Source organism: Salvia hispanica, chromosome 6, assembly GCF_029641045.1.
Source record: "Salvia hispanica isolate PSC_SH4W2 chromosome 6, Shi_PSC_v1, whole genome shotgun sequence".
Lineage (NCBI taxonomy): Eukaryota > Viridiplantae > Streptophyta > Magnoliopsida > Lamiales > Lamiaceae > Salvia > Salvia hispanica.
Window position 1 is genome coordinate 44,233,125 of NC_142697.1, and position 15,058 is coordinate 44,248,182.

The 15,058-nt window shown below is 32.9% G+C and overlaps 1 protein-coding gene across 2 annotated transcripts; it reads right to left on the bottom strand.

Moving 5' to 3' along the window:
- Nucleotides 1–7,929: 7,929 nt before the first annotated feature.
- LOC125203875 (tryptophan--tRNA ligase, cytoplasmic-like) lies at nucleotides 7,930–9,994 on the bottom strand. 2 transcript variants are annotated; one of them, XM_048102380.2, is made up of 7 exons: nucleotides 9,905–9,994; nucleotides 9,497–9,589; nucleotides 9,277–9,357; nucleotides 9,095–9,166; nucleotides 8,453–8,521; nucleotides 8,252–8,362; nucleotides 7,930–8,137 (listed from the first exon to the last, which is right to left on the bottom strand). In XM_048102380.2, exons 1-7 carry the CDS (start codon nucleotides 9,938–9,940, stop codon nucleotides 8,087–8,089), a joined length of 513 nt encoding a protein of 170 aa, XP_047958337.2. In that variant the 5' UTR covers nucleotides 9,941–9,994; the 3' UTR covers nucleotides 7,930–8,086. The 2 variants fall into 2 exon arrangements, with proteins under 2 accessions (XP_047958337.2, XP_088916126.1); XM_089060000.1 differs by lacking the exon at nucleotides 9,905–9,994 and adding an exon at nucleotides 9,702–9,799.
- Nucleotides 9,995–15,058: the final 5,064 nt, after the last annotated feature.

Sequence of the window (15,058 nt, forward strand, 5' to 3'; positions counted from 1 at the left end):
TGTGGATATTGTGATTTGTGATTTTAGGTCAAGACTCAAGTGTGATATACTTGTGCATAATCTTGACTAGCCAAAATAATGCATGTTTGATGTATCATTTGCATTATTATTTATTAGGAATAATTGTTTACTAATATTTTTCCATGTTAGTAGGCCGATTAATACTATGACCATTGGCCATTGACCCTCAACAATCTTGAAATTTTTTAAGGTAGTAATTTTCAATTTTTTTTAAAAAAATAATTAATAATTTAAATTTGAAAATCAGGAATTTGTTATATGCTGGTTTCAATACTACGACCAATTCATCTCACCACTATTCCGATGAATTATAATAAAACTACGATTTTTGGAGATTTATTTAATTTATAGAAGTTTGATTTAATTTCTGTTCAGACCTGCCCCCGTCACTGACTATGAACTTAGTCCTTAGTCATGTGGATGTTAAGCTCTTAAACTCTGGTGAACATATCATATGAGTTGTCAGGACGATGAAACATAGTTTAATTAATCGTAAAACGTTGCTCCTTCGTCATATAAATTAGGAATTCGAGTTATCACGAAAATAATAGAAAATTATTACTCCTATTGTTTTTTTCATAAAAGCAATACAAGTTGTCTGGTACATTGGTCAAGGTTTCATAATTATTATGAAGTAATATATCAGAATGAGTTTATTAAGTACGGATCACGTCTCTTCATATGAAATGAGGTCTTTTCGAAAAGGCCAAATAGTAAAATAGTGTAACTTAGCCTCAAAATGAACAATATGATTACATTAGTGTTGAGATATGGGTTGGCGACCTTTAAGTGTAAAAGCCAAATCTTATCATCGACATTTTCAGTAATTTAGAATAAATTGGTCACGTCAAGTTGGGGTGGAATTAAAAAAGTTAGGTATAATATAAATATGCCGCACGAAATAGATGTTAATTAATGCCTAAGTTTGTGATGAATACACCGAATTAGTAGATGAGATATATAGTCGAAACACGAATCTGAATTGGAAGAGCAAACAAAAAGGGTAATTGCAAAACAAATTACAAAAAAATCATCTTTCATTAAATCAAATTTAATACAAAAAAAAAAAATTTGTTTAGATTGATCTCTAGTAACGACAATTTCATTAATATTGGGTGTCTATAATTGAGTAATTGAGCCGCAAGTTAGTGAGATTGTATTAGGGTCATCAAAAATTTGTAATTTCGGATGTAAATTGACAAAATCGATAATTAGTAGGTCACAAAAAAATCACCATTCATTAAATTAAATTTAATGCAAAAAAATTGGCGCAACATTTAAATTTGTAGCAAATTCGTCCCTACTAATGGAATCGAGATCGATTTCCATGTACATCCAACTCATTTGTAATTTCGGGTGTAAATTGACAAAATCGATAATATCATGGGATTATTCATACTAGAATTCGAAAATCTCCAATCAATTTCAACTATCAAATCCGGTACATGTCTAAATCTCACCTTGAAAATATGTGTAAACATTAGGAGGGGCAATTGGTACAAATTGAAAGATTGCGACGTTTTAGAAGTTGAATATAATTTTTATTTGGAAATAATGCAAAAAGGTTGTGATTAAAATTGCAATTAACCCCAAACAAATTAATGATTTATCATTGCCTAACGTTTAATCATCTTGAGCTCAATATATTTCGTTTTAATCACGATAAAATTAAGCCGCATCACTTGGCTAGCTAGCTAGTAAGATATGATGAACAAACTACAAATATAGTTGAACAATTAAATAGATCAACAATCTCAAATTAAAAATTGTTCAAGACCATTACAATATATAAGTAATGAAACCTAACTATTGCCACAAACCAATATAATCATCCTCCTCCTCCATTGCCATTGGCATATTATCATACCAAACTCGTGAATAATCCTCCAAGCCTTCGTACTCCGCTGTGAAACGACCGATGAAATTGTACCCCGTGATCTCATCGCTAGGGCACGAATAGGCCATCTCCATATCCACCCACTCAAAGTCAGGGTGAGACATCTCGTCACAAAAACCATACTCGTTGTCGCCAGAGACAGAAGTTTCTGACGACGACAAGCACTGATCCACAAGCTCGGGTTCAAAAGACCCAATCATATCTTCCTCTTGGAGTAGAGACATGACAAGTGAGGTGTCGATGTTTGAGAATTCATCGACGCTCAATTCATCATACTTGCTTTCAATTGATGCCATTTTTGAGATAGAGAGAGAAAGAGAGAGTGAAATTAGAGAGAGTAGAGATGTGCTATGAATTGTTGTGTTGAGTCTCAATGTGGAGTCACATATTTATACCCAAAAAAACATGTGCATTTGTTTCATGAAAAAAGGTGAAGAATTTTAATTATTTGGAGTGGAAGCATTGGGCATGTGGACAGCTAATCCAGGTGATATCCTACCACTCATGTACTTGTATGATAATAAAGTTAAAATAATTAATCAAGTGGGCTAGTACTATATTGTATGATTAGTAATTTATTTATTAAAGTAGTATTGAATTATCACATTTGTCAAGAAATATGCCAGCATGATGCCCATCACAGCCAGACACCACTACGTCGGTACAATTTTTATAAATTTAATTAGTGATTGACATAGTTAATCAAGCCAGAATTGGCGTTACATTTTTTTAATTTATTAACTTAATTAATATAAAGTGATTGCTTCCATGTATATGATCTCTTAAACGTGCAAAACTGTACCGTTATCAGTCAAACTATTGATTCTTTACTAAACTTTTCTCACAGAATGCTCTCAAATTTATTTAATTTGTTAGAGTTTAATAAATTAATTTATAGTCTAAGTATTTTTTTTAAAATTGAACCATTCAACTCTATGGAATTAATAAAAAGTAATGCTGAAAAAATGAAAAAAAAAAGTTAATTATTTTGACACGGTAAATTTAAAAAATTAAATACTCCCCTCGTCCCAGATTTATAGTCACATTTTGCCATAAAAGTTCGTCCCACATTTATAGTCACATTTAAAATTTCCATATTTGAACATAAAATTTTACCTCATTATTCATTAAAATTACACCCAAATGCTATTATCTACATTAAAATAAATCAAAATAAAAATAAAAAACCAAAAAGTCAAAAAAGGACTCACCTTCAACCAACTCACTTCATTTATTACACACTTCATCATCTCATTTCATTAATTACACATTCCACCAATTCCTTAAAATCTGTGCCATAACTAAATGTGACTATAAATTTGGGACGGGACGGAGGAAGTATATTGAAACAAAATTTTCACCTTTTTTTTCTTTGATGCCACATTTGTGCCGGTCGAATCGATGCTTTCTTTTAGGTTAAAGGCATAGGTTTCTTTTAGGTCTTAAGCATTAATTATTGCAATAAAGTCGTGAAGAACCTCAATTTATTCGATGGGTTTCAGGAAAAGTGAAACACATTACACACATCAATTGTTAGGATTGGATCAGACGTGTATAAATTACTAAAATAATAATGAGTTCGTACTATAATTTAATATTATTATTAAATTATACGCATCTTGTACGGCTTCAGCAGCCCACTGAGTCAAAGCTAGGTATGGTTGACCATTAATTTTTGTTTACACAAATTGAGATGATCGAATTTCCAGGTGAGCAGGATCTGGCCATTGTCGACATCCAAAAATAATTATTTCTATATAGTATATTATATTAAAGGTTAGCATGTTTATTTATGGTCATGGGACATGGATCATGATAAATGTTCACAAATAATGAGGCAAATCAATCTCATCTATATGTACAGAGCATGCGCTAACTCATAGTGGTACATGGAATACGCTTACATATAAATTTAATAATGATAACCGATAGAAATTCATGGATTCTATTCTTAAAATCAACCGGTGATAGGATAAAGTCCATGAGACTTATATACTAGTTTCAGTTTTTTCTTGACATTGATGTGGGATAGTTATATGTTATATTTTTAGTTTCAATTGCTAATACTACTCTCCCTTAAACCTTTAAGGTGAACCTTGGAGGGGTTGGATTTTTTTCTAATTGATTGGACAATCGGCCCAATTTTTTTTTCGATCGGTTGGACCACTTGGCCCAAATTTTTAAGTCCAGATATACTGCTGGGTCAGTCATTTTTTTTTATTTCGGCCCAAATATACTGCTGGATAAGTTAAATTTGACTCACAGTCGGCGAGTCGCTCAAATACCATGATAGAAATCTATGGATTTCATCCTAAAACCAATTGGTGATAGGAGGAGAGCTCATGAGACTTATATACTAGTTTTAGTTTTTTCTTGACACTGATGTGGGACAGTTATATGTTACTCCATATTTTTAGTTTCAATTGCCAACAATAACGATAGTTGCAATAAGATTTTAGAAATAAAACTAAATGTAACTAGTAATATTCAAAAAAATAAAATAAAATACAATTAGTTTAATAGTTTTCTTAGTAATATTACCAAATACAATACATCATTTTAATATAAGAAACTTCTAGTGTGACAGCTTGTGTGCAATGCACGAACTTTATATGTGCTTTCTTTTTCCAAGTCGTGAGTTAAATATTTGATATTAATAATAATATAATTTTGCAAAAATAAAATGAATATGTGGGAATAACAATAATTAAAATATAAATAATAAAATAAAATAATCAATAATTATGATCTTGTAATCACTCTCGTAAAAACATTAACAGTGGAATGAAAAAATACAACCATGTTTATTTTAATAATATCTAATAAATGAATTAATATTACTACTCCCTAAATTTGATAATAATTAATATTACTCCGTACTTTATAAAAGATCGGGAAAATGGCTTTAAATTGGGCCTCAGTGGGCCGTGGGTGGCCTGCTAAAATGGCAATACGGATTTTTATTAAATTCAACCGTAAATGATAAATCAATACTACTCCATATGAACTTACAGATATTGAAATCAAGTCTCCTAATTTATCAATACATTCAGAAAAGCCCCACAGTTTTTTAAGCACTGCAACAATACTCGATATAAAATTCAAAGATATCTAATTAACGAAACAATTTGTTTATACGACTCAAAACTATCACTAAAAATGAAGAAGTTTCTTAATACCAACTAAAATTATCAATGAAAAATGAAGAAACTTCTTAATATAAACCAAAACTATCAATGAAGAATGAAATAGTTTTTTAATACGATCTTAAACTATCAATTATGAATGAATAAAGCTACTTGATATGAATTTAAACGATCAACAATGAATTGAATAAACACCTTTCACTAGTCCAAAAAAAACACGTATTACAAGCCTATACTATCAATAATTTTAGATACGAATTATCTAATTTCTCCGTGAAGCAATTCTTTGACAAAAATGATGCTCACATAAGTATCTAGCATATCATTCCTCTTGTTTTAATATACTGAAAGTCATGATTAACGACAAACATTAAATTTATTCTAACTCATCAAAATTATATTTTTTGTCTCTTTTCTGTATAATTGATTAGATTTATATGACAATATGTCCCGATTACTAATTTTTTACTCATCATTCAAGTGTCAATAAATACTCCCATAAATATATGCATATATATTAGAGAAGGAACAATAATAATAATAATAATAATAATAATAATAATAATAATAATAATAATAATAATAATAATAATAATAATAATAATAATAATAATAATAATAATAATAATAATAATTGTTATTAACTTCTACCACATTTTATACACAACAATTGAGGCCAGTTCTCATAACAACTTGAGAAATTTAATGATCATACTCAAAGTGCCCATACCAAAAATCTTGCTCAACTTCAAGAAGAAGAGAAGAGTTGTTATTCTTGATGAAACCAAGTTGATCATCATTCACACCACCATCACCATCAATCACCCCTTGTCCATGGTGATCCATGCACCATCCACCCATGTGATCACCACCCCTAGATGAAGTAGGCACCATCTCCATATCCATCGAATCAAGACGATCAACGGCTGCCATCGAGGGAAATCCTTGACCGTACGATTCATCATCGATCGACGATTCGCAATCCACTACATCACCCTCCCATGCAAAATGATCTACACAATCAAGCTCATCTTGTAAAGATTGTATCACTTTTGTTAGCCTCTCATCATCACACTCGTCGATCTGCGTTTCATCGAGTAGTGACATGAGAAGGTTATAATTTTGCGCCGACAACTCAGAGTTTTCCGGCCGATCTTGGCCATCCACGTGTCCCCAATTCTCACCTACTATAGAGGCCATGGTACTCAAGACAATGTGAAAAGAAATTTCTAAGAGAAAGATAATTCTTGGTATGGAAATAATAATGTAAACTCAAAAGGGCTTAAGGCAATTAGGCAAACACAACCCTTTTTATAGACAAAATATACCAAGAGTTGTGATGTGTGGCACATGGTCATCTTTTTCAATATCAAATATCTACCCACAAATTAGCTAGAAATTAAATTCGAGTGTTGACAAAACAGGGGCCACTCGCACTAACAAAGGCTATAAAATTTAGATAAAATGTCTCTGTCTACCACAAAGTGACTATCAAAGGACATGCACCTAGAAAAATTGGTTCATGTATGGTCTAAACAAGGTAGGAAAATAATAATGCATACAATGTACAATCAAGCAATATCTTCAAGATTGTGTTTCACTAAATAGCTGCAAAGTTAAGTGACCAAATGAACTTCTCCCATTAAAATAAAGTAGAAAACCGAAATTGGGAAAATAGATGGATGACATCATGACATAATTAGATAAGCAAGAATCATAATGAATTTATTTTCTACTTTTATATGTGAGGTGACACCAACTTTTGTGTTCATGAATGGTTATGGTTACGTTATCTTTTTTGAAAATATTACGTAGGGTATAACAATCTATCATTATTTGAGCAATTCTTCTTTTTGCTTTTTTTGATTTATTTTAGGCCAAATCCTCCTAATATTTTTAAAAGTTAGGCTAAAAGCTTTGAGCCAATTAGATCTGCCCAAGGTTTACCGAACCGGCGGTTAAAACCGAAACCGTAATCGTCGGTTACGGTTCTGAACTGAAACCGTGAGAATTTATCCGAACCGAAACCGTCAACTTTTGAACCGTGGTTCGGTTCAGTTTCAAAAATTTTCAAACCGAAACCATGCCGGAACCGCCGGTTCCGGGCGGTTTCAAACCAGAACCGTGAAAAATCACCGGAAAACCGTGAATTCAAGCAGGAACCGCAAAAAGCCGGCGGTTTGGAACCGTGAAAAACCGCCGGTTTGAAACCAAAACCGAAACCGGCGGTTTTGGAACCGGAACCGTAACCGCGAAACATTCTCGCGGTTCGGTTCCGGTTCAACAATTTCTAAAACCAGAACCGGCGGTTCCGAACCGTAACCGTTGGTTCCTGAACCGTGGGCACCTCTAGAGCCAATTACTTCCTAACATTGTTTTATATGTAGGGTTATTTGCCTGTAAATACATGAACTTTCAAGATTTTCTGTTTTTTCCCCCGAACTTTTATTTTTGAATCTAAAAAATGGTATTCTATACGCTTTTGTTTATCCTAAACGATGGTCGTATACGCACTTTTGATTATATAAATTAACATTTATCAATTTTATTTCACAAATTAGCCACTTCTAATTTTTTAAATGAATAGTAAGTCTACTTCTTCTGCATAATATTCCTACTATCATTGTTACCGCAGAATCTGTTATGCTAACCTACTCTTCGCCAATAGAGCTTTGAGCATTTTCTTTTGTATAGAAAAATGCACATGTGAAAGAAAGTGGATGAAACTTTATGTAGTAGTAAAGTTGGAGTGATTATTGTCTATATTCTTGTTGGATTACAAAATGTCAGGTCAAGAAGAAAAGAGTTGGATTTTGTACCTTTGACACCAAACATTTGTCAGGTGCCCAATTTAAGATGCTTATATATCAGGGGAATCCCACAGACCAAAATTTATATACTAAAGTGTTCCTATGGTTTAGTTGAACAAAATTAAAGTGTGTTCATACAGCCTAACACTGAAAGCGATTTACTAAAGAAAATTAAAGTGTGTTCCAATGATGGTAAAGAAAATTCTAAAAGTTTAGTTAAACATGTTGGGAAGTGGACGGACTGCCATGAATGCATCGACCATCTGCACCAAACACAAAGTTGAGGTAATAAGATCTCCAAAGGACAGATATATCGGTATCGCTTTAGCTAGTACATGGCGATTCTAACGGTTGTAAAACAAAGATATAGACTATACGTCGTTAGTCACAGCAGCTCTGGCCCTGTGGTGTCTTTCAACTAGCTCCGTTAAAACTTCAGTGAGGCGTTTCTTAACTTCTCCAGTAAGCATACGGCCTGAACCATATTCCTGTTTAATCATGAAATTAACATTAGACAAATTAAGAAGTAGGAAGATATTTTCATTTAAATATCAGGATAAATGGTTAGACAACAATACCTTCTGTTCGGATGTGCTCAAGTTCATTATCGTCCTCCAAGAAAAAGCCAAGGTATTTAAAGGGTATATCTACGTGAAAGTATCCAAGGAAGGAAAGATATGATTGCAGAACCAGTAACGGTATATGAAAGAGCAGAAAATATATCAACTAGAGCGCTCTAATAGTATCAAGTTACCGGTGTAATAATCACAAACAACCTTTGTTTTCAAATTCATATATGTCTGTACACTATTTATGGTGTAGGATTGGATCAACCGAGAGCAGCATCACCATATATCCACTCTCATAAAAGCTTTTACTACTTAGGATGGCAAGTCCATCTTTAGCACTTGTCACTTCTAAACAAATTTTATGCACAATTGAACATGTTGCATCTTATCAAAAGCTCAAGTTATAACTGATTACCTCATTGGCCATAAGAATATTTTGGCATTGAGTTCAAATGTTATTCAATGTCAAATAACCACTATCTCATGGTATTGCACTCAACATGTGATGATTAAATTCAATGTAATGTAGTAATAACTAGTTAGCTTAAAATATTGCCAGATTCACAGTTCAAACATTTTGTGCAGACAACCCAACTGTATTTTGAATGTTGGACTCCAAAGGTGGAAGTGGAAAGACAAGATATCGAATACCTCAAGATTTGCCCCAAATTTTCGGTGATTCTCTACAGAATCTTGCCCACCAGAGAAAGCATATCTGTTTATCTGTATTGATAGAACATAAATATGAAAACAATGAAGAAAACAGTGGAGAATTCATCTGCAAGACCCCACTTAAGATGGAAGAAGGATGGTAAGAGCTTTTGAAGCCAAACCTTGTTCTTTATGTCCTTAGCAGAATCAGTCACATAGATAGCAGAATTTGGATCACTGGCAGACATTTTCCCTGTTTCTCCCTGCAAATATATTACAGGAAACATGTTGGGAAAAGAAGATGCATTCCATACTAATTCTAGCAGCAATTTACTGAATCACTTATAACAAAAGATAACCGAACAGTTCTCCGGTTTACTTGTACCAAAATAGATAGGAAACCTGAAGAGCAGGAAAAAATGATGATTCAATCAGAGCTGGCCTGTGATAACCTAATCGAGGAGCGACATCTCGTGTCATTCGGAAGTAAGGATCCTGAAACAAAACATGTCAGATAGAATTATGAAATAAATTAGAATGGAGTATACAATATTGTATCAACGCGATTCAACAGAGAACAATAAATGACATCCTATAATATCTAGACCTTTTTTCTACTCCAACCCTTGGTGAGTTAGCAAGGCAGATAAGCCGTGATGGATATTCATCCTAAATTTCTTGTATTATTCACATGATGCATCATTCCCTGATATTTAGAATCACTTTCTATAGCATGTTCAGATGTAAGAAATGCATACTAATGACAATAAAGTAAAAAAAATCCAAAACATTCCTCAATATGCTAGTCACCTTATTATAAGTCACACATTTTGCAATCTTGACCATGTTCTTGTAAAATGAGCTGCACAATCTCAACAAATAAACTTACATGCTAACAAAACTTTTTTATAGAAATGAACTTGTAAACATGAAAACTACTTATACAGCAACACTATCAACTGAAAGTGAAAAAACTAGAAGCACTCACCCTCCAACATAATCAAAATCAGAGAAAATAAATGTCCTGTGATTTCAAGCCTGTTTTATCAATTATCACTACTATCTTTCATTTTTTTAATTTATCTTTATTTTCTCCTAACTTGACATAAATTTTAAAAATTGCATGGCTAAAAGAAAATTTTCTATTATAAGAGAGAGTACTATTTATAATTACTATTACTAATATTACTACAACTCTTGTGGCTTTCGTTTTGAAATAAAGACTTTGAGACATGCAATTCTTTTAAGGGGAAATAGTCATTTAAATTATCAAGTTTGGTCAAAATCTGGTGTATCCACGAAGTTTGAAATCCACTAATTAAATCACGAAGTTTTAATTTTTTTTTATTATCCCATGAATCAGAATTTTAGGTGGAATCTTTGTTTACGTGGATTGAGATTTAAATCACGAAAAAGATGTGTGTATAATCCAAGTGTAACCACAAAGAGCTTGATTTAAAGTTGGATTGAGATTTCAAGATGAATTTCAACGTAGAGATGCAAATATTCCAACTTAAATATGACCCATGAGATAAACTAGAAAAATTGAAACTTTGTGATTTAAATAGCGGATTTTAAACTTTGTGGGATAAACCAGATTTTGACCAAACTTGATGATTTAAATGGCTATCTACTCTTCTTTTAAATTACATTTAATGAGATGAGAACAGTTGATCCCCTCTGTTTGGTTTGGACTGAAGATATCTTTGAATTAAATGGTTGGAAAAAATTTGACCAGTGCAATCTTTAATACTCTCTGTTCTATAGTAATAGAGTTATTTTGCCATTTTGGTACGTTCCATAGTAATAGAGTCATTTCTCTTTTTAGTAAAAGGCAACACATTTTTCCACACCTACTTTACTCTCTCTTACTTTTTACTCTCTTCATCTCTCTACCTTTTTCATTTTCCACTTTATTCTTCTTTTACTTAACTCACCTAACACAATTTTTCTTAATCTCCGTACAGAAAAGAAATGTCTCCATTACTATGGAACGGAGGGAGTACAACTCGTTTGATATGATGGTGTATACAATACATGCGTTCAGCAACAACAGAATTTCCCATTCACTGATACAAATATTCCAATAATTAAAAATAAAATACAAAATATTTGGTAAAAGCCATCCATGTCACCCATTTTTAAAGAACATTTATTTTGTTTCAATCACAGCCGCCGCCGCAGCCTCCACAACCACCCCCACCATCACCACCACTATCTCCGGAGCCACCGCAGCCTCCTCCGCCAGTGACAACAGCTGTTGTGGTGACCGTGGCAGCAACAGCCGCGCCTACTCCAAGAACAACCATGCCACCATCCTTGCCTGCCGCCTTATCATCGCCTCTCTTCACGTCGAGGTACACCGGCCGAGGAGGAGGCACACGAGGCTCGGTCACGGCCGCGGGCCGCTCCTTCTCCTGCCAATTGCTTCGTACAAAACACACGACTATATATATAATAATTGGTGCAAAGATCAACACCAACACAACTACTACCACTGTTTCCATGTTGATATATTAGTATCTTATATTTTGCCAACATCTCCTTATATAACATTGTTCGCATAATTGGTCCACTAATTAAGGAATTATTTTATAAACTATTGTTACTAAACAAGCTAGGATTAGTACTACATCGATATAGGTTGACATTGACTTTGGAAATTCCTCACTTAATTTTGTTGGGATATATTTAAAGGCTTGGACGCGATTGCGTGAATGACTATTGAGATATGTATAGAAACCCCATTAAAATAAAGTGCAAATGTTGATAACAAATTTTCAATCGGATTTTCGTTGAATTGCTATTAAAAAATGTTTCGTTTACTTTGACGAATTTAGATTGATGGAAATAGGGATGTCAATCGGGCTAACCCGTTCGGGTTCGGGCGAGCCCACTCGGATCGCCGGGCTATTTGGGTACGGGCCATTCGGGTTATGGATTTTTCGGATCATAAATTTTCAACTCTAACCCTAATCCATTGGGTTTTGGGCTAACCCATCGGGCTATTCGGACCTAAAAGCTTTCGAAAATAATCTCTTGTATCAAAATTTTCTTCTATAAAATGATTTTAAATTTTAGATATTTTTTTCTTTTTAGTTTAGAATCATATAAAATTTTCAAATTTTCGTAGTTTTCTTCAATAAGTACTTTAAATGAAGCCTTTCATCTCGGTCAACTACAATATAAATTAAAGCTTATGTTCGTGTCATTATTATGGCATTGTTCGTAACTAATTCTTTATGAAAATTAAAAATCATATCTTACATGAATCATTATTAAAATGATGAATATATTAAGATTTTGATGGGTTAGTTCTTAATTTTGTCTTGATTGGCTTTGGTGGTGGTAAGACACTAGTGGCAGATGATGGAACGGTCCAATAATGAGTTGAGATGGAACTTGAAAGCTGATATTGTGGTATCGAATGGAAAAGTGTAGAATGAAGATTGAAAGACTAATGATTGTGTAGAATGAAGATTGAGGATTCAAAAATATAAAAAAAATCCCTTAAACTTAATAGTATTTTATAATTAAACTCACAACCCATCGGGCCGACCCGCAACCCATTCGGGCCAACCCGTTTAACCCGCCAACCCGTTTAGCCCGTTTTGTATTCAGGTAAAATAAAATTACAGCCCTAACCCACTCATATTACCGGATTGTTCGGGCCGACCTACGGGTTTCGGGTTGAATTGACATCCCTAGATGGAAACTTGGAGCCCAAATATATACAAACTTCCAAACCATGAACTTGAGAACTTGGATGATTTTATAAATTTAAATGTAACTGACTGGACTGGATTGAATACATAACTTCAAATGATATTAAAAAAGCAATTTTTAATCCTTACAAGTTACACCATTGAAATGATGCCATTTATCAATTGCAAGCCCTTTCGGCTTTTTTGTTGGTCCTGTTAAAATATTGTTGGCCCATATTATTGGGCCCTATTAGCTCATTTTTTGGGCCTTTTTAGCCCACTCCAGTTGATAAAAATTTTCTGAAGGCCCACTCTTTAGAAAACAGCATCGAATAACAAGCCTTTTTGTAAATGTTTTCAGTTTTTAATATTTTTGACAAATTATTTTTCAAATTGATTCCATAATGTCACGAGGCCCAAATTCAATATCGGGGTGTGATCCAGTGCTGTGCACATGTGCACAGCAACCTCTGCTGCTCCTCACAATATAATTAAATAATTCCCTCCGTTCCATAATAGAGTGACACACTTAGGGAATGACACAGAATTTTATGAAATGTTATTTTGTGTGTTAGATAGATGGAGAGAGAATATAGTATATTTATATTAATGTGAGAGGGAGTTTTTTCCATAAAAAGAAATGTGACATCTTTTATGGAACAAACTAAAAAGGTAAGTGTGACATCTACTATAGGACGGAGGGAATATATATTTGTTTGATTTATTTTATTAGTTTATTCTTTTGTATGTAACAATAGGGCTGTTGTGCACTTGTGCGCATAGGATCCCCAAGTGCACAGCAGAGGATCCTCATCCATTCAATATCAGAAAATTCATGTTGCATGTCTGCACACCAACTCTGATGTGATACCACAATACTATGTTACATGCACTGATTTATTTACGTTAAGTGGTTGATTTTATCTATTCATCTAAAGTATTTATCCAAAATATCCAACAACAAGTATTCATCGTTGTACATAAAATGTCATACAAAAAAAATCCGTCAAGCTGAATATCGATATGATAACTAAAATTACACATCTAATGAACAATCAAAGAAAGTGTAATTTTGGATAATTAACTTTTAGTTTCGAATGTCACATTGATACAAGACATTTTGTTTGCAAAAATAAAACGATGGGCACTAAATAATGTAAACATCTAAACGTTGGACATTTACAGATAACACATCCAAGCGATGAGACAAAATTGACTTTTTATCATTAGGTTTATCATCAAATTTGGTGTGTTATGTGAATCATCACATGACATATGAACTTCAAATCGTTGTCTGTTAATTTCTAAAGAATTTATAAAAAAAGACCTTATTAAAAAAAAGAAAGGATTATTTGTTTGTAAATACATGAATTTTTTATATTTTCTGCTTTTTTTGCACTTTACTTTTTGAATGTAAATACATGAACTTTGTATTTTTTAATTTATTATTCCCCACTTAGGATATTAAAACTGATATGGAATACACTTTAGATATTACTCCCTCCGTCCGCGAATAGGAGTCTCGTTTTACTAGGGGTGTAAATTCGGGTATCCGTGGGTACCCAAACCCGAAAATTTGGGTACCCGAACCCGAAATCTCAAAATATCATACCCAATACCCGACCTGTATGTGAATTCGGGTATCCTAATACCCGATGCGGGTACCCGAACCCAACTAATCGGGTACCCATAAACCCGGAATTATTATATTTGAAATTTATTCTTTTATATAAATTAAATTGTGATGAGAATAGAAATTATTAAAATAACACAATACGGAGTACTATTTATTGACTATAATTCTACTCCTATATAAAATAGACATTAGACAAATAGACAATACTTAATTTTAAAATAATTTTTTTTGATATAAATTGAAACATAAAAGAGATTATTTTTTTTAAGATATTAACTGAACATGTAAATAAAATAGAGAAAGCATAACTAATAAACTATATATTTTCAAAAGATAACAAGTAAGAAAATAAATAATGCAACATGAACCGAACACGAATGTAAAGAAGTATTAAAGTCGAAATAATAGAACAATGAAATGTCAAAGCAACCAAACATATAATCTAAATAATGTCAAAGCAACCAAACATAATCCAAATAGTAAACTAAGAACTTTTTAACCCAAAATATTTATCACAAATACATAATTAATCGGGTTTAATCGGGTATTAGTCGGGTACCCTAATACGGGTTTCGGGTACCCTAAACCCGAAGAATCCTAACATTAACTACCCAAACCCGTACC